The sequence below is a fragment of the Colletotrichum gloeosporioides genome (genome assembly GCF_011800055.1).
Source record: "Colletotrichum gloeosporioides strain Lc1 chromosome Unknown consensus_48, whole genome shotgun sequence".
NCBI lineage: Eukaryota > Fungi > Ascomycota > Sordariomycetes > Glomerellales > Glomerellaceae > Colletotrichum > Colletotrichum gloeosporioides.
Window position 1 is genome coordinate 108,884 of NW_025544693.1, and position 22,033 is coordinate 130,916.

Below are 22,033 nucleotides of genomic sequence, written 5' to 3' on the forward strand. Positions count from 1 at the left end.
CCCCGGACATGTCTCCTTGTTGTGCAGCTACCAGTCCGAAAGCGAGTAACTGAACCGTAATATGTATGTACAACATGCAGGAAGCGTCCCCCATACTAAAAGAAATCCACTTGTTCCACTCGACAAGTGACCCATTCCTTGTCAAGCGGAGCCCCCGCCACCAACCGCATAATCATATTATCAACGTTCTTGCGAGACCAACGGCGAGTTGGTTGGCAAAACAAGGAAAAACTGGACCATCGACTCTTAAACCCGGGCTTGGACCGCTCGACCCCGTTGGTTACCCCCGGCCGCTTCAGTCCTCTCAGGCCTGGCGGGCGACCCGGATGAGTCCCCCGTAGGATCTCAGATACGCGCGTGTGACAACTCGCATAACACAGATCCGCAGGTCAACGATCTGCGACTCCACAGGAGGACATGTATTGTCTTCTATTCTGGCTCACGAAGATGATGTTTCTGAAGTGGTCGAGTGGCCTGATGGTATCTGGGCGAAGACTGTCGAACGTGTCGCAGCCACAAATGCCCGTAAGCACGGGATCGGAAAGGGGTCAAAGGGGGTGTCTGGTACGGCTCGGCTCGGGCTAGAGGAAGCTTGGGCTGTCGTGGTACCGAGAGCTGAAAACAAAGAGCGCGATGTATGCCGACTTGCGGTGTATGAGATGCCGCCGGCATTGTCGTACGATTCATGGGCGCTTCATCCTGCAGCATCATCGCTAGCTCTATGCTGTTGCCTGCCCTCAATGTCGGCTGCAGGATGCGCTGTGAGGAAAATCAGATAACTAGGTGTGACGCTGTCATCAACCAACCATGTTGGTTCAGTGCCTCACCGGTGTGGCAAACGGGGTAGCCAAGGATCTGGTCATACCGGCAGCCCACCATCGTCAGCGTGGGTTGGATCCCTGTTAAGTCGAATGGGAAATAAGAAAGAACGACTGTTCCCTCGTCCAACGGCTGGTGTCGTTCCGTTTCGACTCACACTTTTACCGACCACTTCCATGCCCTGTTCATACACAACCACCGCACGAAGCAGCAGCTGGTCAGGGCCACCATCAGAATGAGTCCGAGGAAAGCCACGGTCCAACGGGTGCGGCCATTTTGTCCATCACCCAACACAGCTTGTCCCGCAGGATTTCCGACCAGTGTCGCCAGACTCACGACGGCATAGCAGCAGCCTATGTAGGTACCGCTGTCTTCAGCGTTGCAGAGTCTGCCAAGACACGTCGCCGCCGTTGAGACGAAACTGCCGGTGCCAAATCCCAGGAGGAAAGCAACAGCGTATAATGCAGATGCAGAGGTATCGCCAAAGGGGAGCCATAGTACAAGCATCGTCGCCTCTGTGAGTATTGTCATCACAATGGTAACGTTGAAAGGACCGATCCTATCGGTGAAATATCCGGGAATTATCCTTCCCAGAGAAGAACCCCTGAAGAGTCGTGATCAGCACTCGAAGCCCCAAATCGCCAGAGCTAGAGAGGGCTAGACTCACACGCTGAATACAAGGGTCAGATAAAAGACGTCGCCAAGTTTGACTGTGCTGGCGTACGTCGGAAGCAGACCCCAGGCCACAAATAGAACCAGCTCAAAACCTGTTATTGGCCTGCATTAGGGCAGCCATTACTGATGAAGCCGGGGTGAGAAGATCATACCACACACGCTCAAGGTAAAGAGCACAAATTCCCAGCGTCGGAAACAGGAGAAGTCCCACAGCTTGCCCTGAGGAGGCTTGCGTATCTTGGGCTTGATCAAGACGCACCCGAGGGACAGAAACGCGCCAATTATTGCAAGATGAGCCAGACTGGCCGTAGTCCAGTCAAGGTGTTTGGTGGTAAATCGAAGTACGACTGAGAATATCACGCCACCAAGTCCGCCGCCCATGGTACAGATGCCCATTGCCAACCCTTTCTTTTCGTCGAACCAATGATTGATCACTGCTAGAGCGCTCGTGGTCAATGCCGCTGCGTCCGTAAGGTTAGGTACATTTGATTACGCCCTGGAATGAATAGCAACGTACCCGCACCTACTCCGGCAGTGGAGAAGCAGAGGAAGAACTGCCAATACCGACTGCTGAAAGCAATGCCGAGAAACGATGCGCAGTACACCGTGGCAGCAGGCGTCATCAGCCATCGAGGGCCGAACTTGTCAAATACTGCGCCAAAGGGGCCGCACAGAAGGACTGCAAGAAAGCCAAAGACGGATATAATCCACGATATATCCGTATTAGACCAGTCTGCAAGCTGGTTTTCCTTCAAATAGACTTGAAAAATGCCAACAGTCGTCATCAACCCGAAGGTCGGGATCATGGTTGCCGTCGACCCCACCACGACGGACCACGCCCTGCAGCCACGGTCTACAGGCTCTGTTGAGATGACTTGTACTTGATTAGCAGATGGGTATTCTACAGACAGTGGTCGAGCTTGGGGCGACGTCGGCCGGTTTCGGTCCGCTGGATCGATGTGTATCGCGGAATATCGCGTCGGTAGCCTATGAGAATTGAGATATCAGCTATCTTATGTGAAGCCACCTGAACAGCAGGCCAAAGAAAATAGTTCCATACTCTATTCCTCTTTGAGGAGGTGTTGCGGTCATTTCGTGGGCCGTTTTGTGTTCAGACACGGTATCCATGGCCGAAGCTTCGTTACGCTGAGACACGGCATGTAGAGTGAGCTGAGTCGGTGTGTGTACACCTACGGCCATCGTCGAGTTATACTCAAGAAGCCTTGCCACAGTCTCGCAGAAGTGATATCTCGACAGAGAACTTTGGTTCAAAACCAGCGTCCGGAGCTTCCGTCAATGATTAGGAGTTGGGACTTTGGCTGTGGATCTCAAGCTGGGACTTTGGTCAATGGTGGTCAGAAAAGCCAAGTTATCATATTCAGTTCTCGAAGGAAGTTGATGATAAACCAAAGTCTTCAAATCGGCCTGTTGTCTATGTGATAGAAATCACAGGTTGATGGTGGAGACCCATCTTGTTCGGAGGCGCGGAGGGCACCGCGCCAAGGGGGGATTGCAAAGCCCATTGCCGCGGGGGCCTAGGCAAATCGGCCACACGAGAAGCAACCAACTTAGACGAGCCCCTCATCTGGCGAAGCCGATTGTTTGTTGTAACTGAATATAGCAACCGAGAGCCAGCGTTGCTTCAGAGTTCGGTTGAATGTCCTTGTTGGGATGATGCGGCTGAATATCTCTGCATTCACCATTCGAGCGGATGAATAAAGACTTGTGTTTGACGAAATAACTCGTTGCGGCCCGCGTCTATCGACTCGGTGAGTTGGTTCAGTCGTCTTCCAATGTCTTGGAAATGCTTGCCGCAACAGCATCCTGGTCGCGGTTAGGGACGGTGAGGTGTTGTGGGAATGGGGATGCTGTCAAGGGAGGTGGGGAACTAGTGGGCGTCGACCGGACGCCTGGTAGCTAATGAGACGACGTCGTTTGATGGTGCGGGCTTTTTATGGAACCGGGATATATGCAAACGGTTCTCAATTGGGTGCTAGAAGAAGAAGAAAGTGTGTAGGCGTGATGGCAAGGTAGTAGGCATGCTGCTTGTGCAAGACGTGGCGAATTGGGACAAGATGCCCGTCGTCTGCCCAGGTTCCATGCCCTTGCTTCTGCTTGGCCTTCGTTCCAACTGCCCTGAGATTTTTTGGCCAAATGAGCGGCTTGCTTGGGTATGTACGTGGCTCGATAGGATTCAAACGAAGGCAGACGTTGACAAGCCCAACTCGAGGAAGGATGCGCATGCAAGATCTGTACGACAGCCACGAACCAAATCTTAGGAAGTGCCTACTTAGAGTTGTTGGTGGGTACCGTACCTTTGTGTTACTTATTCACATGTAGAAGTGACAAGGGCGTAGAGCGTGGATGAGTGAGGCGGGGCTAGGTAGGTTGGGCAGGGCTTACCCGTCGAGTTGGTTGTCCAAGTCGGGCTGCTGAAGGAATGACCCTGGAAGCGCATGTTTGGTCCCCCGACCCCGTGTTTGCTTTCCCTTGCTTGTTGTTGATCTCTTTCTACACCGCAGCTTCCGTCGTGATTGGGAGGAACTTTGGGAAAGCTCGTCATGTGGCCAGTCGTGCTGGAGGAATATCAAATACGGCGATAGCTCTAAGAGCATCCCTCATGAATGCCGTCCTTCTTTTGGCGTGCCTCACCCAGACTGGCCATATCTTCCCTCAACCTCTTTCATCTTGTGTCACCTTTCCACCTTCAGCATCTCTGTCTTTTGGTTCCCAGCTCGCACTTTGCGCGCTTAGCTCGAAGCGCGCCCAAGCCATATCGCAGGTGACTCCAGCTGATGTCGAAATACTACCGCTACCACTCCAAACCGCACAACTGCAGAACTGATCGCCAGATGTCTCCATTTTATTAGTTCCGAGCCAATCTAGCCTGATATCCTGATTATTTTCTGCAGCCAATGCAGGCTGGTATCAAAATGAGGTTCGTAGGTAACCTCCAAGTTTATGTGACTCGCCCAACTCGTGGCTGTCACATACATGGTTCCCGCAGGGTCGGGACTTCATCTCGTGTCCGAGCTGCCCATTCTGCGTTTGCCGAGAGGATTGTGGAAGATCCCCCGTTACTTGACCCAGTCACACCATTTGCGAGACCACTTCCGGAGCAGGTTGACCAGTTCTGGCGCAAAGTGCCAGGGTGGGAGGATGTCTCGACAGCCGAGTTTATCAGCTACCGATGGAGCGTAGGTCTTGTACTGCCGCAACTGGACCGATGGAAATAGCTGACAAACTGCCATAGATGAAGAATCTGGTCGAAGGGCCAAACAAGCTGCACCGATTCCTTGACAGGGTTTTGCCAGAGCAAATTCCCGCTCGTGGTCAAAATGGTGTCATGGAACCTCGAGAAAAGCTGATGGCGGATATCTTTGAAGGCGTTTCTGAAGCGACCATGTCTGTTAGAGTGATGTAAGCTACTCACCAGAATCCCTGGAATCCAGACTGAACTAGTCTCTTAGGCCATACACCCTCAGTCGCATCGACTGGAGCAACCCGCGAAACGATCCCATTTTCCGCCAATTCATACCCACGAAGTCCATAATGCAGCCAGATCACCCAAAGTTGACGCTTGATTCGTTGGAAGAGGAAGCCGACTCCCCCGTCAATGGCTTGGTTCACCGGTATCCCGACAAGGCTCTGTTCCTCCGTGAGTGCATGAGATACACCTCCCGGGTCTGCAGCGTGACTGACCGCATGCCGAAGCTCTCTCTGTGTGTCCAACCTATTGCGTATTCTGCACTCGCTCCTACGCGGTCGGTGCCAATACGGAGAGTGTGGCGAAAGCCTCCCTCAAGCCTGGGCGTGCACGATGGGAGGCCGTCTTCCAACACATCGAGCGCACACCAGAGATCCAAGATATTGTCGTCTCCGGGGGAGATTCGTATCAACTCATGCCTGAACAAATCAAGATGATTGGTAATCGTCTTATTTCAATAGACCATGTCCGTCGGTTCAGGTTCGCTTCTAAGGGTCTTGCTGTTTGTCCGACGCGCATTCTGGACCCGAATGACCCATGGACCGATGCCGTAATCTCGATCTCGGACAAAGCTCGTAGAGTCGGTAAAGCTGTGGCACTCCACACCCACATCAACCACCCCAGCGAGATTTCCTGGATCACCGAGAGGGCCAGCCAGAGGCTTTTCGAGGCAGGGGTGATGGTGCGAAACCAGTCGGTCCTACTTCGTGGAATCAACGACGACGTTGCCACCATGTCCAGTCTGATCAGAAGACTCGCGGACAACAACATATTCCCGGTGAGCAATGTAACCCATTGGCTTAAAGACCTCGCTGACTCTATCCAGTACTACGTCTACCAACACGACATGGTGAGGAAGTCGGAGCACCTGCGTACGCCGCTGCAGACCATTCTGGATCTGGAAGCCAGTATCAGGGGTTCGATTGCGGGCTTCATGATGCCACAGTTCGTGGTGGACCTTCCTGGGGGAGGTGGCAAGCGGTTGGCAAGCACGTTCAAATCGTACGATCGTAGTACAGGTGTGTCGACGTATGTGGCACCCGCGGTGACGGGCCGTGACAAGCAAAACAAGGTGTATGAGTACCACGACCCCGTCGACTCAGTTGAACCGTGAGCTTCGGTTGCGGCATGTCTCCTGCGAGCCGCCCCTACAACCAACCGACCGCTTCATCTAGGGCCTCAGATGGCGGCTGCTGTCCTGCAACGTCTCCTTGCTCGGAAGAAGGAGGTGTGCTTCTTGCCGGTAAACTCTTTCCGGTAAAGCAGAGTGCCTATCAGCAGCTTTGCCGCACTCACAAAAGCCTCAACTGTTGGAACGATGTTGGAACGAAGTTGCGAGCCCCGGGTCTAGGCTTGGCCATCTCCCTTTGCGGCGATGTGCATGCCTTGGAAGTTGGTCAAGTTGGTTGTAGTCACGACTTGGCTGGCGATTGGCTAAAGAAAGAATCCGGGCTTATGTAAGGTTAATATGCTTGTTGGCGTGCGAACATCAAGGGGCAGACGGCAGCGGGACTTGAGTTTTGAGGGGTAGCGTGCGATTAGGATTGAGCTTGGGAGTCATTATATAAGACAACATACTTCAAAGACTGATCGAAATGCCGTGATGAAATGCCATCTGCCGTGCAACAGTACGAACATGCCATTCTTCATTCGAAACGGGAGGGTTCGGACCGTTCGATGACGGCGAGATGTCATGCGATGGCAGTTCTCGACAGCGATTCGGGCCGGCCACAGCGTGCCCGAGAGGGGGAATGTCGGACTGCATGATTGTCTTGGAAGAGGCACTCCGCTTCTCGGAATGCTTTCTGGTCGCCGACCCCGTACCCGAGACTTCCTCTGCCCCCGTATCTCGTTGGCTGCTGTCCGAGACACACCAACAGCTGCTTTCAACCTGAAAGACAGAAGCCGCTATGGCAACCGGGATCAACACCATGCGGGGATACCATGACGTCGGCTCGGACGATAACCCAGAATTACGTCTCCTGGTCTGCCGGCCTCTAAATTGGGATCAGAGCAGGGTAGCGAGGGAGGAATGGGTTCCAGCCCACGAAGCAATTAGAAGAGCCCACGAGATCGGTCGCCAACTGAGCAACGAAACACACAACACATTCGAAAGAAGAAGCTGAAAACCTCGGCTCGACTGCTCCCCACGCACTACTCACTCTCCGGAGCGAGATTTGGCAGGCGTGGGAATCTCCCGCCGTAGAAAGTCCCCGTAACCCAGCGAACCGGAGAAGAATGCTTCCATGAGCCTCGAAAAGGTGGAAGCGAGCTGCTGGTGGTGGGGAAACAAATAGGTCTTCCCGCCTTTTCCTTCCGTCTTGTTCTTCTGCCCCGTGGAGTTGGGACCAAATCTGGGAGTCCATATTTCCGGTAGCCACGAAATGAGATGATCCAGCACGCTCGCCGGAGCGGCTCAAATCTCGTTCAGGTGTTTCCCAGGAACACGGTTTCCGGGGCTTTTCTGGTTTAGCCAACCCAGCTTGTTCGTAGAGTAGCAGTATTACTCCAAAAATCTAGCGAGCGCGACGCGACCCCACGGGACGGGAAAGGCAGAACTTCTGAAATAGAAATAGAAACACGGGCGCGGCACAGCGTAGCACTCGACGGAGATATTGAAGTCGCAGTCCATCTGGGGAGAGGAGCAGCCCCATTTTGGTGTAACATTCCGGAGGACGCCGAGGGCGGGGACTCGGCAGAGATGAAGTCGAGATTGGCTCTTTTAAACTTGGTTTTTTGGTTATTTGGTACTGCTCCTCTTTGCGTCTCCCATCTCGTGACATGTGCTTGTGTACTATGGTGTTATGGGTAAGTATTAGCCCAAGCCACGTATCGTGGGGACTGACGGTCCCACGGGAAGCTCTGGAATAACTGCTGAGTGGCCGGTCTTTCGCCTGCGATCGATGTACCGCCCCTGGTCTGCTTGAGCCACAGCTACCTGTACAAGGGCTAAAACTTTGGCCTGATACCGCAGTAAGCCTGGCTCGATCTCGTCGCTGCACAACCACGCGTCACCCGTCTTTGTACGTACATAAAACCAAGCTTTAACGGACGACGGAGTTTGGGCTGGAATTGAATTTTTTTCTCTGAAACACAGATGCGATTCGTGGGACACGGCAGAAAGTGGTCGTATATGTTTGTCTGGACGCATATTTGTACGACGTCTCTCACCGCGACTTTCGTGGTGAAAGGCATGTCGTTTAACCGCTTTGCCGCGAATTACCTTGGTCCAAGGCGCGGTCCTCTCTTCCCCCGTGCAGCAGCAGCAGCAGGGAAACAGGGGTTGGAGGCCACAGCACACAAAACGTGCCCACAGCGAATTTGGACCACTCGCGTGTCGAGTGCTGGACGAAGAGGGCAAGGCAAGAAGATGCGGCTTGTCGAGGGAGGGAGCGGGAAGGGCTCTCTTAGGCTCTTCTTTGGTGTGGTTTACGGGCCTCCGCTGCATGTTACAAGCCACACCCGTGGGCACGATGAACATGAGCATTTGTTTTCTTCATCTTAATCTTGATGCATACAGATGCAAATGAACAGGTCCTGCAGATTGAAAGATTGCGGCAAGACTTGACTGGATCTTGAATTGGCAGTTTTGCAAAGACGACGAAGCACGGAGCAATTGCCCAATTGCCCCAATCCGAATCAGTTTGCCCTTTTTGACAGCGGAAAGAGACTCAATTGGGAGCAGGCCCTGACTCGGCCATCTTCGCTCTGCCTGGATTGAGCGACCGCATGGCACAGACAAGATTTATTGTACGACGACGATGCGAGGTCCTTTTTACCTACGTGTTGCTTGCTTGCTCGCCTTGAGCTCTTCTCTCAGTTGTGGCAGCTGGCAGCGGAAGAACCTTGCTTCGCCTGAGACAGAGACGGGTGTGACCTTGCACCCATTCAGCCCCAAACAAACCCCGAACACCGCTTTTCAGCCCTCGTGGATTGTGACGATCAAACCCTCTTTCTTTGTTCCCTGTCATACGGATTGGCGAGATCTCAAACATGACAGGTCGTCGGAGCCTCGCGGGAGACCGACCAAACATGGCCGACAGTACTTTTTGTCAACGACACTTCTCGAGGCCCGCGTCGAGGGGCGTGCTTGTGCTGCCATTCCGGTGAATTCCCTTGATACTCTTCTTTCCGAGAGAGGCACAGCTGGCTTCGGCGTCAGAAGTTGGACGGGGGAAAAAGAAAGGAATATATGGATGACGACTTGATCCGGTCCCTGTCGCGACATGAAGGATGACCTTCCCCATCGCGTCGCGCGGTGATGATGCTCGATGGAGAGGGAATGTTTGCTTCCCTCGAGCCCGGGAGGGGTTTCAATCTGGATCCTGCCACCTCAAAACCAGGCGAATCCTGTCCTTTCTCCCTCTCGTCCTCGGAGTTCCCGTCGGTCGTGTTTCGAGTACCCAGTTGATTGCTCGCGGAAGCACCCCGTCGCTGCAAAATCGGCTCTGGGACGAGCCGAACCTGCGGTGTGCCCGCGTTGAAAGTCTCTTTGTGTGTTCTGTATATTGCGTACACCGCCGAGCCCCATGCTCTCGGTGACGACGACGACGACGTAGTAGTCTTTTTTTTGCATTTCGCAGTTGGGGGCCTTTTTCTGAGGAAGCGGTCAAGCTTTCTCGGCAGGTTTCATACTTCCAGATTGTTTCGTTCCTTCTTCCACCTTAGCTCGAGGGGCGAACCAAACAGGGGGGGCCGATATATGGGGTTGGGAGACATGGCAACGGCGAAGCTAGTTTAGATTGGAGCTGAGGCTCTAGACCTACTTTTCACAATATCTCATAAACAACACGCAGTTTAAAGCGTAGATGTGAAACACTGAAGCCCAAATAGACCTCGCGTGTCTTGCTCTCTCTATGTGCCGGCAGCGACGGCGCATGGATCACGTACGGGTCCGTATTCTCTAGGGTTTAGCCCAGTGGAGAGAGTGTGAAGCTCGAGATGGCGAACCTCGCGTGCACGGCGTTGAACAAGCTCCAGCCCGGCTGTTCGGCTTGGGACTTTTTGGCATGGGAATATGTCCAGGCCTGCAGTTTTTCTGGGCCCGCTGGAGGGGACGATTCAGCGAGAGCAGAGAACCGTGAAAAGCAGTTGGCAATTAACGCCAAATGGGAAAATATTGGACCAGGGAGAGAGGCGAGTCGTCTTCGGCCGAGGCCAGACCCATGGCGAAGAGGCTCGAGTCGTGCGCGGTCCCCATCTTTTTCTGTGTGAATCGGATGACGGGTGTCACTGACGTTGTTTTAATTGTCTGGATATCGCGAAACTCACAGACACTTTGGGCAAAAGGCTCTTTTTGTTTCGTATCGTCAGATGTTTCCCAAATTTGTTTCGCGGGGCAGGGTCTAGGCCTCGAGCGAGCTCGACTCAAGCATAGATGGACCCTGGAAAGATGAAGACCAACTTGGGATGATCACTGTCTGTGTTCCGTCCATGGATGAGGATGTGCGAGAAAGGCCGGGAAAGCCTGTCGAACGCAGGTCCATCGCGACTTTGAGGACATAAGCAGGTGCCTTGCATTAAGACTTTAAGAAGGCTAATCACGGCCTGCACTGCTTTTCGGGAATCGACGTTGTATCGGGACCTGGGAAGAGAGGGTCCCTATATGCATTTTCATCCCGTCGGGGCCAGTTCATTCAAACGTTTCCCTTTTTAAACCTCTTTGAAGTCTTGAAAGAGATCATCAACAAATGATGTTTCGTCCGGTGGTCCTGTTCGTCCCATTCCGACCCCGTGGGTGGACGGTTTTGTCCGGTGACAGACTTTCGCTACCGTATAAGATCAGCGATATAGGGCCCCCCGCCGTGGAGCGATTCATGGATTCGAATGCAGGCACGAACAAGGCAAAGGTGGAAAGACGCGGGACAGAGACAGAGGGAGAAGGAGAATGGCCTTGCTTTGACGGAAAAAGTGGGATGGAAATGAAACATTCCAGAAGGAAAAGCGACGAACTGATGGGGTTGCACTCGATGGACGGTTGAACATAGGGCGCATAATGATTCCTGTGTGATTTGTGTGATTGTGTTTTAAGCGACCTCTTGGGGGCGGTGCAGCAGTGCATCCAGCATACACATCGTCGTCATGCAATTGATGTCTTAACGCCAGCTCTGATATGCCGAAGCTCCGTCCGTCGGAGGAGACAGAAGAAATAGGGGGTTACGCGGAGGCATCTTACATCTCGGGGGCTTCGTCGCGTGTTCTGAGCGCCCGGCGCGTCGGTTGACTGCAACCTTGCGTCCAAGAAGAGGCAGAACCAAAGCAAGGTTCCGATCGGGTAGGCGTGCATACGTACATTCAACACGAGGAACGGCAGGCGCTTCAGCGGGCGGGAAGTGCATGCAATCGTGGTTGAGGCTTCATTGCGTCCGTCTATTCCGGGGGACGTTTTCTTTCTTCTCCTAGCCGCCCCCTGTGCCGCCCTTCTCTTTTGCGACTTTCATGCGCGATGCGGCAGGTTGTGGTGGTGTTGCCCGTATGATGGATGACGCTCGATAGAGTGGAATTGCCACACTGCATCTGCTCATCATTCGAGTTCCGTTCTGATATCACCGAGACCTACAGGTTCGGAGGTGCGACACCCCGCGGGATGCCGTCTGTGGTAATATGCCCGCGCCGTGCGGCCGCAGCAGAGGTGCCGATAGCAGGAGAAAGGGCTGACGCTGCTGACGGAGAGGAGAGAAGGCGAAGAAATGAGGGTGCTAAATCTAATGCTTCGGACTTGTGCTGACGCTTGCCAACGGGCCCCAGACCGGGGTTCCATCATGAGCCTCGTCACAATTGTCGAGCTCGAGGCGATGGGTGAGATGTCTGTGGGGGCCGAAGCAGTGAGGAGAAGCAGAGGAAGAGAGACTAGGGTCCAAGGGGGAGGAAACGAGAGTCCACGGATGATTCGTCCATTTCCAGGCCCTGTACATCCCGTAGGCGCCAGGCACGCAGGAACGAAGCAGTCAGCTTCTGCGTCTTTGCCTCATTGCTTGCGGGCGGTTGGTTCAATCTAGCGCAAGGGTTGGCCCCCATGTACATGTAAATTGCAGGTTCTCTCGTCCGTTCATCGAGAATAAACAAACAAGAGAGTTGTGTATGTGTTTTGTGTGTCTCGTCTCATGTTCGACCTCGCTGTGCAGCTTCTGATCTGTGCTCCATTGAAGCACGCATTCCTCGCCAACGGGCGGTGACACGATAACGAGGGAGCCGTACGGATACTTGACGCCGTATGTGCAAGAGCTCGGGATGGTTGTGCCTCCTCTGTGGTTGGATAAGTCATGTTTAGGGGTGTTCGGCGGAACGACGTCCATGCCCAATGATCGCCCAGCGACAAGGGGTCCCGGGTGGCCCTCGAAGTTCCTCCGATGGTTGGTCCAATTCCCCTCGAGTCTGTCCGGTCTTCGCGCTCTTGACGATTGGGGGGTTCGTTCCTTCTCGTGTAACTTTGCTCAACATGGAAGTTGCCGGGTTTCCGATCCATCTAGACCAGAAAGGCTCACAAAAAATAGAACGGCCGGGGGGGAACGGCGGCGCTGTCAAGAGTTGACGTGTTGGAACTTGTATTTGCTCTCTCTGCTGGTAATTTTGCTGTGCCGTCGGACAGACTGCCTTCCGCGGCGCGGCATTGGGGCAGGCTGGACATGGGAGATGATTGATCTGATACCCAGGGACGACAAGAGACACGGGAGAGAGCGAGAGACACTCACACAGACACAAGGGAAAGGATGCACAGACTCGCGTGATGGATGTGCGGCTGGGTTTTGCTTTCTGCGATTTGGTTTCTTGTGTAGCCAGCATATCAAAGTTGCCCCTGCCACAGCAAGCCTTAAAGTGCGTGGTAAATGAGCTCGACGACAGATCTTGACTTGTTTCGGGAACCGCAATGGCCAGACGGCTCCGCGAGACATGGAAGGGGTGAGGGAGACAGACATGTTGTGCGACTGGACAAACCGCACCAGCCATAACCTCGTTACGTGCTTTGCCATCGCAGAAAACCTGCAACCGTTGAAGATATTCTATATATATTTGCTTTATATGGCTTGCCGTCGCGTCGTTAATGTGTGCTGTACGCGCGCTTGCGAGGTGTCATCGGGTCCCGTTTTTTGCTTGGTTTTCTCATCTTGCAGCCGAACGGCGGCCTTTCCGTAGAGGGAGAGACATACATGAGAACAATAAGTATCATATATGCCGGCCATCCCATCTCCTCTCTCCTGCGCCGCAACACCACCCCGCCAAAAAGACCGTACATGCGTGTAAAACCTGGCCGTGGCCGCTCGAACAAAGGCTTTGCCCTCGCTCGAGGCATCATCCCCTCGATTGCATGTCATGCCTAAAGTGTTGGTGATCATCATTATCAATACCCTTCTCGAGAGCCCCATCACATCACGCCGCCCCGGGCCAGAGTGACTCTGTTGGAGAGAGAGACAGAGACACGGACAGAGCAGAGCCCTGTCGGTGGATTAATACCACCCATACTTTTTCTTACCTTACCTTTACTCTATTCGCGTTGTCCCCTGCTCCGTCCTATATTTCGACCCTTGGCTCGCATTCCTCTCGAGCCGGTGGAGCCCCCTTTACACCATCCTTACCCAACCGGACCCTCAGCCAGCGGACAGGGTCTGCCCCTGGGCCTCTCTGCTCAGCTCAATACCGGATTCGGCAGCCGCTTGTTGGTGCTGGCGGAGCACTCTGGAGTGACACCCCCAGCCCAGGTAACAGGATCACAGGCGATTGGGGGGAAAAAGAAGTTGTGGTGGATGTCATCGATACCCACGACTTGCACAACGAAAGAGGTGGAGGTGGAGGAGGACGGGAAGAAGAAAGCAAGCTGGAGGAAAGACGCCGGCGGAAGAGGCACCACAGCAGCAGCAGCACAGCAGGGAAGAGGGCGAATGAAGGCTGCGCTGGCGCGTGTAGGAGGTGTGATGGGCGCGGTGCCGTGGGCCCCATCACCGCTGTCACGGTCGACTCACAGGCGTCGTGGTGGTGGTGGACCGGGGGCCGTGGACGAGAAGCAGCAGCAGCGACCGCAGCATCGGCTCCAGGGACAGGACCGCCAACCTCGGGGGCCCTGGACGGCGGCAGCGATGCTGGTGGACCGGCATGAGCTCATAAGTTTCCTTGACGACGCGGACGCGGACGATCAGGTCCCTCTGTCCTGTTCTCCCAATGCCGTTGATATTGTTCCTGGCACTGCATCATCGTCTTTTTCATGTTCGTCTTGTTCGTCTGTTTTTCTGTTTGACAACGAAATCACCAGCAACACCAACACCAACGGCAATAATCATAATACTACTGAGGACGATCGCAACATACACAACCACACAGCCACCACCTACGACTACTCATTTCCCCGGTTCCCTTCCTTTTACTCGTCTGCGCGGTCAAGCTTCGACGAGTCGGCTACGGATGTAACCACTTGCCCGTCGACAGCTACAGCTACAACGACAACGGACTCGACGACGGCGACGACGACAAGGACAGCAGCGACAACGGCGACAATGGCGCCCTTGTTCATGATTGGAGGCGGCGGCGGCGCTAAGAACAATGGCAAGACGACAGCGCCGGCGGAGACGGCGGCGGGCGGAAGGACCAGCGACGATGGCGTGGACCGGTCTCACGGCCTCTGGGACTATTTGCACCACGGACTCGACGGCTACAGCTCTCCCGACCTGCGACTGCTGGGCCAGTACAACAGCAGCAATAACAACAATGAGAGGGAGCCGACGACGACGACGACGACGAGCACAAAGCCGCACCAGTCATCAGCAGCAACAAGGACCCAGCAGCAACATCAACAGCAGCTTTCGTCATCGTCGACATATCACCAGACGCTCTACGAACTACGGCCCGACTCGTCCAAGAGCCACCACAACCAGCACCTGCACCGGACGAGCTCCGAGTCTGCGGGAGCCTCTGCGACATGGACGTTACGGAGCGGCAAGAGCCACGAGAAGACCAATAGCGGCAGCAGCAAGAAGACGACGGCCACGACGGCGACCAACATGACGATTCCGACGATTTGCGGCGTGAGGGAGCGGGAGGCGACGACGGCAGCGACGCTGTCTCCTCCCGACGGCTTGACGTCCATCGTCGTGCCCCCGCCAGTCTCGCCCTCGACGGCCTCGTTCGGGGCTGAGATGACGAAGCAGGAGTTTGAGGCATTGCCCGAGGCCATTCAGCGCAAGGTAAGCTATGAATTGTATTGTTGATGATGTCGTCGTCTATTTTCTCTCATGCCTTACACTATCCCTTCCCCCAATGTCTGAGCATTCATTCTCTCATTATTGACATGAGTGTCTGGCTGCCTGTCTGTCTTTGGCGGAACCCCCATCCCTTCCGTCGTTCTATTCCTTTTTTCCATTCTTGTTCTTCCTGATGTTCCAACGGAGCGCCTCCAGCGTCAGCCACCATCTGCCGCTCCGATCTCATTCCTTTGAGAGCAAGTGCCGCGTTTCCTTTTTCTCTCTGTTTTAGCGCGGCCCCTTGTCAAGAAGCCATACCGAGAAACAGGCCGTCCGTGGCGTTTTCTAAATTATTTTCCCTGCCATTTTCTTTCTTCCCCGAGTTCTTCGTTGCTTTCTCTCCTCCCTCTCGGTCTGAAAGTTCCACGGACCGTGGGTTTTTTTTTCTTCTCCTACTTTTCCCCTGGGACCTTTCCCGAACAAGACATTGGCCTATTTCCCCCCAAACCCTTGCCAGCCGGCCAGCCCAACTGCCCCCTGTTCTCATGTGTTCAGGCACACAGCCATGAGAGCATTGGACAGCGCATAACTTTCCTTGGGTGTAATTCCGCTCCAGCCTTTCTACAGGGCTCAAGGCAACGTGAGGTGGTATTGGTAGGGCAGGGACGGCAAAGAGGGCCCAGACCTGCAGCAAGCTGCGGCCCAGAACCCGAGCCCGGGGTATCTCTCTTGCCTCCTCTCGCCTCCACTGCCTCCTGCTGCTGACCAGCTGTTCGCCTGGAGCTCTCGCCTGAATCCCGCGTTCCTGTCTGCCTGCGCAGTTGCAGCCGGGGGCTTTCCTGGTTGGCGCCGACTGGCCGGGGTTGTGTGTGTGGGTTCGGTTCCCCTCACATTGGGATTGCTTCCCGTTCAAGCTCAGGTCCCTGTGGAAGCGAATTGGCTGCTGCTGCTGCTGCTGTGGGTGTTTGGTGTTCATCAGCATCCACCACCCACTGAGACATGCACCCAAAAGAACCGCCCGCGTTAGCCTCAACTGGTCTCCCCTCTCAACCCCTTACCGCACGCACACACACTCACAGCATGCCCCCATCACCACGCATTCTTTTCCGTCCAACCAACACCCAGCAGCCTCTTCCCTCTGCCCCCAGCTGTTCGTCTTCCCCCCACACCTTCATGCATTCGACCCCCAATATCACCTCCGACGCAGCCAGTCAGCGCGGGCGAGAGTGTGTTGTCAGGCACAGGCGTAAGCGTGAAGACGACGTGCGCTAGTCTGCACATGCATGCCAGCCAGCCGCTGAAGAGCGAAGGACGCGCAGAGAGAACGAACGAGAAAGAAGTGAGGGGGTGAGGCACAAACAAACACACGAAGAGAGAGAGGCCATCACGCACTCGTATTGGACAGCGACTCGCCACGACCTTGGTGTTGGGAAGATGACTCGCGAACTGCGAGAAATAACACTTCCCAAAAACAGACAGTCAACAACAACAACACCAGGGTCCTGACGGTCCAATCTCGTCGTGTCCGCGCTCTCGGGACCTCCTCTCTCGCGTGCCCAGCCTCATCTCTTCCAATCCCGTCTCTTTATCGTCCCAACACGGCTCGCCCTCATATTGCCTGCCTTGTCTGGATTATCAGCACACCTACCCGGGCAGCCTGGTCCACAAAATCCAGTCATCGTCAGTCAATTGCCGTTGTGCTAGAGAGAAGAATCCCAAGGGAAGGACCGAACGACTTGTCTCGGTCTGGCTCGTTGCAGATCGGGAGTTGTCAAGCTTGGGGCCGAAGATCCGTCATTGTCTCTCCTCTGTCCCGCCGATATCGTTCGTTCTCGTTCGTCACATCCCTCGCTCCAACAAGCCCCATCCCAAAGCCTAGCATTTGCCGTACCAAAGATTGCTCAAGTACGGCGGTGGTCTTGCAACGGCCTCTCTCTCTCTCTTTCTGTTGGACCATCCCAATTCCCCTTCTCTTCCCACATTCCATGGAGCCCCCCGGGCCGCCAAGTGGTGCCGTTGGCTAAAAAGGAGCATGGAGCTAGACCGGTTGCGCGCATGGTGTCTCTGGTGCGGCGTGGCCTCGCAGGCTATTCCCCCATGGTGTCGTGTATCGTGTCTGTTCGCCGCCCTTTCCTGGCCCTCTTCTGAGCGTCAGTCTGCTCTGCTAAGGTGTGCACTATGCAGAGCTGCAGCAAGCAGCGCAGGATGCACTGACGCGGGCACTGGCGCCGATGCACTGACCTGACTTGACGTGCTCCACGGACGCTTTTCCCACACGTCCGGCCCAGGGCAGGGCGGCATGGCTCTTGACTCCTTGAAGGTGCCGCCGCTCCTTGCCTATTCCGAAGGCCGTTGCTCCTGTCTCAATTGAACACAGGTCGGTGGGCTGTGGCACTCTGCACTTTGGGCTGGACTGACTGGCTGGAGTCTTCCGTGAAGTCATGGATCATCACTACCAGTACCTACCGTAGTAGCCTTGGGACTGGGAGGGAGGGCCTGCTCCCCACGGCACCTCAACCCACCTACTCAATAATGGCCCATCTCAGGTGGGAGTTGAGGTGTTTCCAGTTGTTGGCCATGTACCAGTGTACCTTTCTTTCTCCTTCTGTCTCTGCCTCTCTCTCAAGTACCGACCCCCAAACTCCCAAATGGCTGGATTAAGGCTTTACCCCCAACCCCGAGCTTCGTTCCGAGCTTGCTCTGTTTCTGTCGCTCCTCGTTGCTGATCTCGATGTCTTGTCGGCGGCTGGTGTGCAAGTGATGCAAGTGCTGCGCTGCTGCAACTACTTCTTCTTCTACTCCTCCTGCTGCAACTCAACTGCGGCATCGCTTCCCTCTCCATACTAGTAAAGCTCCATCCGTCATGCACCTCAGCAGATGCAATGCAGGTCCCGCCCACCAACAGCACAACACGACGCAACACGACACCACAGGTACGAACGAGCACAGGCATACCCTACACGGTACGCTCTTCCTTCGCGAGTACCTTAGTTAGGCACAGCGCACGCAGGCAGACCCAGTTCACATTGGAGAAGCCGTACCCAGTCCCAGTCCCAGTCCCAGCCCCAGTCCCAGTCTCAGGCCCAGTGGCATTGGCATTGGTACCGCGCCAGGAACACCACGACCACGGCTCCCGCATTCTCGCTCAACCCCTTCGCTCGTTCCTGCATTAAGACATTGCATGCCCTCGTTGTTTCTCAATTCAATTCCATTCTTGATCTCACTTACATTCCGCCATCCTGCCTTTGTATCGCTGCTAAATCTTTCCACAGTACTTTAGCTCCCTCGAAAGACTTCACTTCGCCAGCCTCGCACCGGCTCCCCCTCAAACACCAAACTTCCTCGACCCCTTCCTGGACCGCCCGGAAACCAGCCCCAACCCCCAGACCCAGACCATCAAGCAGCGCCGCAAGGCACGACAGGCCAGGCTCGCCTCCGACCAAGTCTCCGACCGGGTCAAGAGACGCAACTCTCGCCGGTCCCGCGTCACATCCACCGGCGCCTCGTCTGTCTACGTCCGCCTCCCCGACAAGATCAAAAAGAGGCACATCATCACCGAAGAGCAGCTCGCCTCGGGCCTGAACCGCAGGCACGACATCATTCTCGACCCGGCTGATGAGGCCGTCTACAAGGTCCGAAGGAGAGCGTCAAGCGTCGTAGGACAAGACGAATTGTGGAGCCCGACCTTGTCCGTCCGACCCCAGACCATGGAGTCCCAGCCGAGCCAGAGAGAGGTGAAGAAGTCCAAGCCTGTTCGGCCGGAACAGAAGAAGAAGCAGCTGCCGGAGAAGATCCTGCCGACTTCGCCGACTTCACCAAAGAACAAGCGGGATTCTTTCTACGACAGCTTCCGTTGGCTGGAAGAGGATGACGACTTGGATCTGCGCCTGCACCTTGATGACTACCACCAGAACCTACAAGAGGAGGCGCCAGCCCCGAAACAGCGCAGGCCGTCGTTTCGCAGGCACTTGTCCATATCCAAGATGCCTTTCGGCCGTACCTCTCTCAACATGAACCGGCCTGGCACAACACAAGGCGTCACGAGCAACCCCGGCTCTCCGATATTTGGCAACGCCCCGAGCAGCCCCCAAGCCACCTCTCCGGGTCATGGTCGCCGTAGATCCCGCGCCCTGTCTCTCATCACACCGAAACACAGTCCGCAAGACACCGTGGCGGCATTTGACCCCGAGGCCGCACATTACCAAGATCCCGAGGCCCGTCTAAAGCTTCGTGCGTATCTTGCATCACCACAAAGGTTCGACGAGGTCATTGAGTTTGGGTTCCCGTCCAGGGAAGCCATGTCTCCTGAGGCGGCAAGGAACAGCAAGGACCCCAAAAGCAGACGCTCAAAGGCAGTACCGGCAGACGAGTCGGACAACCTCCGCACTTTCCTTGCGGACGATAGGTCGTCGATATACAGTGAGGATGGTTCTCTCGACTCGGACTCTCCCAAGACGCCTCAGACACTCGAAAATGCTACCGCCCTCCGGCCGCCACCGCCATTGAAGGGCGACAGGGCATATTCCCCTCAGCCGTCGAACAACGAGTACGCAGCGGCCGAGACGAGGGAGATGACGTTACGCATGACCCTTACTCGACCCGACCTGCGGGCTCACGACGACCAGATCTACGGCTGGCAGGGAAAATGCTGCCCTCCCGCGCCCGGCAGGAAATCGCAGTCGAACGCATTGCGAGACGACTTCGCCGCGCCCGCGTTTGCCCGGGATGGGACGTCAAAAGAAAGCATTGAACGTCAGTTCGCGGCCATGGACCAGTGGAACGCTCAGACCAATGACCGAGGCGTCATGAAGCGTTTTTGGAACAAGGTCCGGCGTGGACAAGCATAGTGCTGCGGTATGGGATGCTTGACTTGCTGCAGCCCATGCTCAGACCCTTTAATTCGAACCGCAAATTTTACGACGCCCGTTAGACTCCAACAGCGAGATTGCAAGACTCGACGTAATGACACTAGCAGCACTGTTTCTTATACCCCCAAATCAAATATGTATACATATTTATTTTCATAGTGTCTATTATCTCCCTTTTGTTCCCCGAATATTCTCTCAAGAGCGATTTTTGTGTGCGCGGAAGGGGCTTCACAGCCAGGAGTTGGAAGACGGTGATAGCGAGATGCATAAGGGGTGGGAGGAGTTACTGTAGGGAGATGGGAACTGCCGCGGTTTCCGCCTGTCACTTTTTTATTTCATCACACGCACAGAGTGATGGACCCGTCCAGAGAGGCGGATCATTGCTCAAAGGGGAGAAGGATAAGATGGGTTGTAGCGTAGCATTCGTCAACGGCGTCGCTCACAGGCGTCCGCCCCCTCTCACAAAAAACAGAAGAAGAATTAACTCCCACTTGTGCCGCCGCGACACGTTTTTTGGTGTCTGATTGGTATGTGACATGCAGGAGACGTGAACGTGTCCGTGGGAAGGTTTGGGCTGCGTTGCATTCCGTGCTTGTCACAGGACAGAATCGTTCGAGGTGCAGCGTGTCAGCGTTTTGGGGGCAGGCAGGCAGGTAAGTGTGCAAGCGCTGCGAGGGCGGTAAGCAGATTACAACGCGAGGATCATGGCGTTGGACGGGCGATGGATCGTCGCAGGATTGGGCACGACGGCACGGGTGGTGGTGCTGGCATGGGCAAGAGAGTGTGTGAAGCTGAACCCAGGAACCTGGTTGATAGCTCCCTCGGCGTTAAGCCACTCGGACGTCGTGCTTGTGTGTGTGAAACAGAGATTATCTCCTACTGCAGCTGCTGTTGCTCGTCGCGCTGGGAAGGAGGAGGATGACATTGGCATATTTTGGATAAACGGCGGTCCGTGGGTACGTACGTATGGGATGTGTATAATGTGTAATGGTGATGTGATGAGACGGGGCATTGGGATGTGATGGAATGGGAATTGGGATGGGATGGACCCCTGGATCTATTACTTCTTGCGGGCAGAAATCTAACGGTAGTCGGGCGGTTTGATCGTGACTGTGTCTGCTTGCGGTGTTTTGCGCTCGGGGCTCTCTCTGGCTTTCATGTCTGGTGTTGGTTCGCGTCACGGCTACGGGATGAGGGGGCGGGGGGACCTCCGTCTCTCTCTGCTTGGGGAAAGAGGAGGTAGCCTGCCCTGTTCTGTACGAGGTCAGATCATCACCGGCGGGCTTTATTGGGAAGCATGTTGCTGGTCTTTTCCTGTCATGCGGTAGTGGTATTTCCATTCTCGGTGGGTGGGGGGAGATGATTTGAAGCGTGGTTCGGAAGGGTCGTCTTCCGTGGGTTATCGGGGTTCAATTTGGGGTGCGGGTTCAATTTAGGGGTGGTTTCGTTTCGTGAGGTTGTTAGTGTCCCGGCACTTTGGGGGGACGGGGGGACGACGTCGAGGGGGTTCTCTACCTGTGGCTAGAACGCTTGAGAAGGAATGATGCTCCTTCTTTTTTTTTTGTGATGGGAAACGGGCGCTGGGGGGTTTTGGACTGGCTGCGCCCGATGTTCAGATGATTTGAGCACGATTACATTGTCATGAGGCGGTGTGGTTTTTTTCTTGCAGGGACGGTTGTGATGCACAGTCTTTTTGTGAGGTATTGGGGGAGGAAGGGGGAGGGAGCTTGGACGTCCGAGACTTGTTGCTTGATTTGCCCATAGTACAATGCCACGTGCGCCTTGGTAAATGCTTGCTCCCCTCTGGTTCCTGGCAGGTTTCGTTTCGGAGTGCTTTATTTTATCTCCGCGGGAAGGATTTGTGCAAAACGAAACATTCTGGATTGGTGAAACGGGGGGTTGCCGGGGGAGGTTGGTGAGTTGGTCACTTTGGGTGGTATCGACGGTGACTTTGCGGTTGCATTTGGTCGGGTGGGGAGGGGGCATTAAGCTTGATGGACGATTCTCGCCTGATT

General features: G+C 55.0%; 3 protein-coding genes across 3 annotated transcripts; 2 read left to right on the top strand and 1 right to left on the bottom strand.

The window, feature by feature from the left end:
• Positions 1–972: 972 nt before the first annotated feature.
• Positions 973–2,586, bottom strand: GCG54_00004054 (uncharacterized protein; the record flags this gene model as incomplete). Its single annotated transcript, XM_045404109.1, has 5 exons — positions 973–1,423; positions 1,487–1,586; positions 1,647–1,955; positions 2,012–2,481; positions 2,555–2,586. The coding sequence occupies 5 exons, from the start codon at positions 2,584–2,586 to the stop codon at positions 973–975; spliced, it is 1,362 nt and encodes a 453-aa protein (XP_045263944.1).
• Positions 2,587–4,427: 1,841 nt separating this feature from the next.
• GCG54_00004055 (putative L-lysine 2 3-aminomutase) lies at positions 4,428–6,095 on the top strand (the record flags this gene model as incomplete). The annotated part of the gene is made up of 5 exons (XM_045404110.1): positions 4,428–4,691; positions 4,748–4,914; positions 4,965–5,152; positions 5,209–5,759; positions 5,808–6,095. 5 exons carry the CDS (start codon positions 4,428–4,430, stop codon positions 6,093–6,095), a joined length of 1,458 nt encoding a protein of 485 aa, XP_045263945.1.
• An 11,937-nt stretch (positions 6,096–18,032) lies between these two features.
• On the top strand, positions 18,033–19,997 carry GCG54_00004056 (uncharacterized protein; the record flags this gene model as incomplete). Its single annotated transcript, XM_045404111.1, has 2 exons — positions 18,033–18,083; positions 18,423–19,997. The coding sequence occupies 2 exons, from the start codon at positions 18,033–18,035 to the stop codon at positions 19,995–19,997; spliced, it is 1,626 nt and encodes a 541-aa protein (XP_045263946.1).
• Between the last annotated feature and the right edge of the window lie 2,036 nt (positions 19,998–22,033).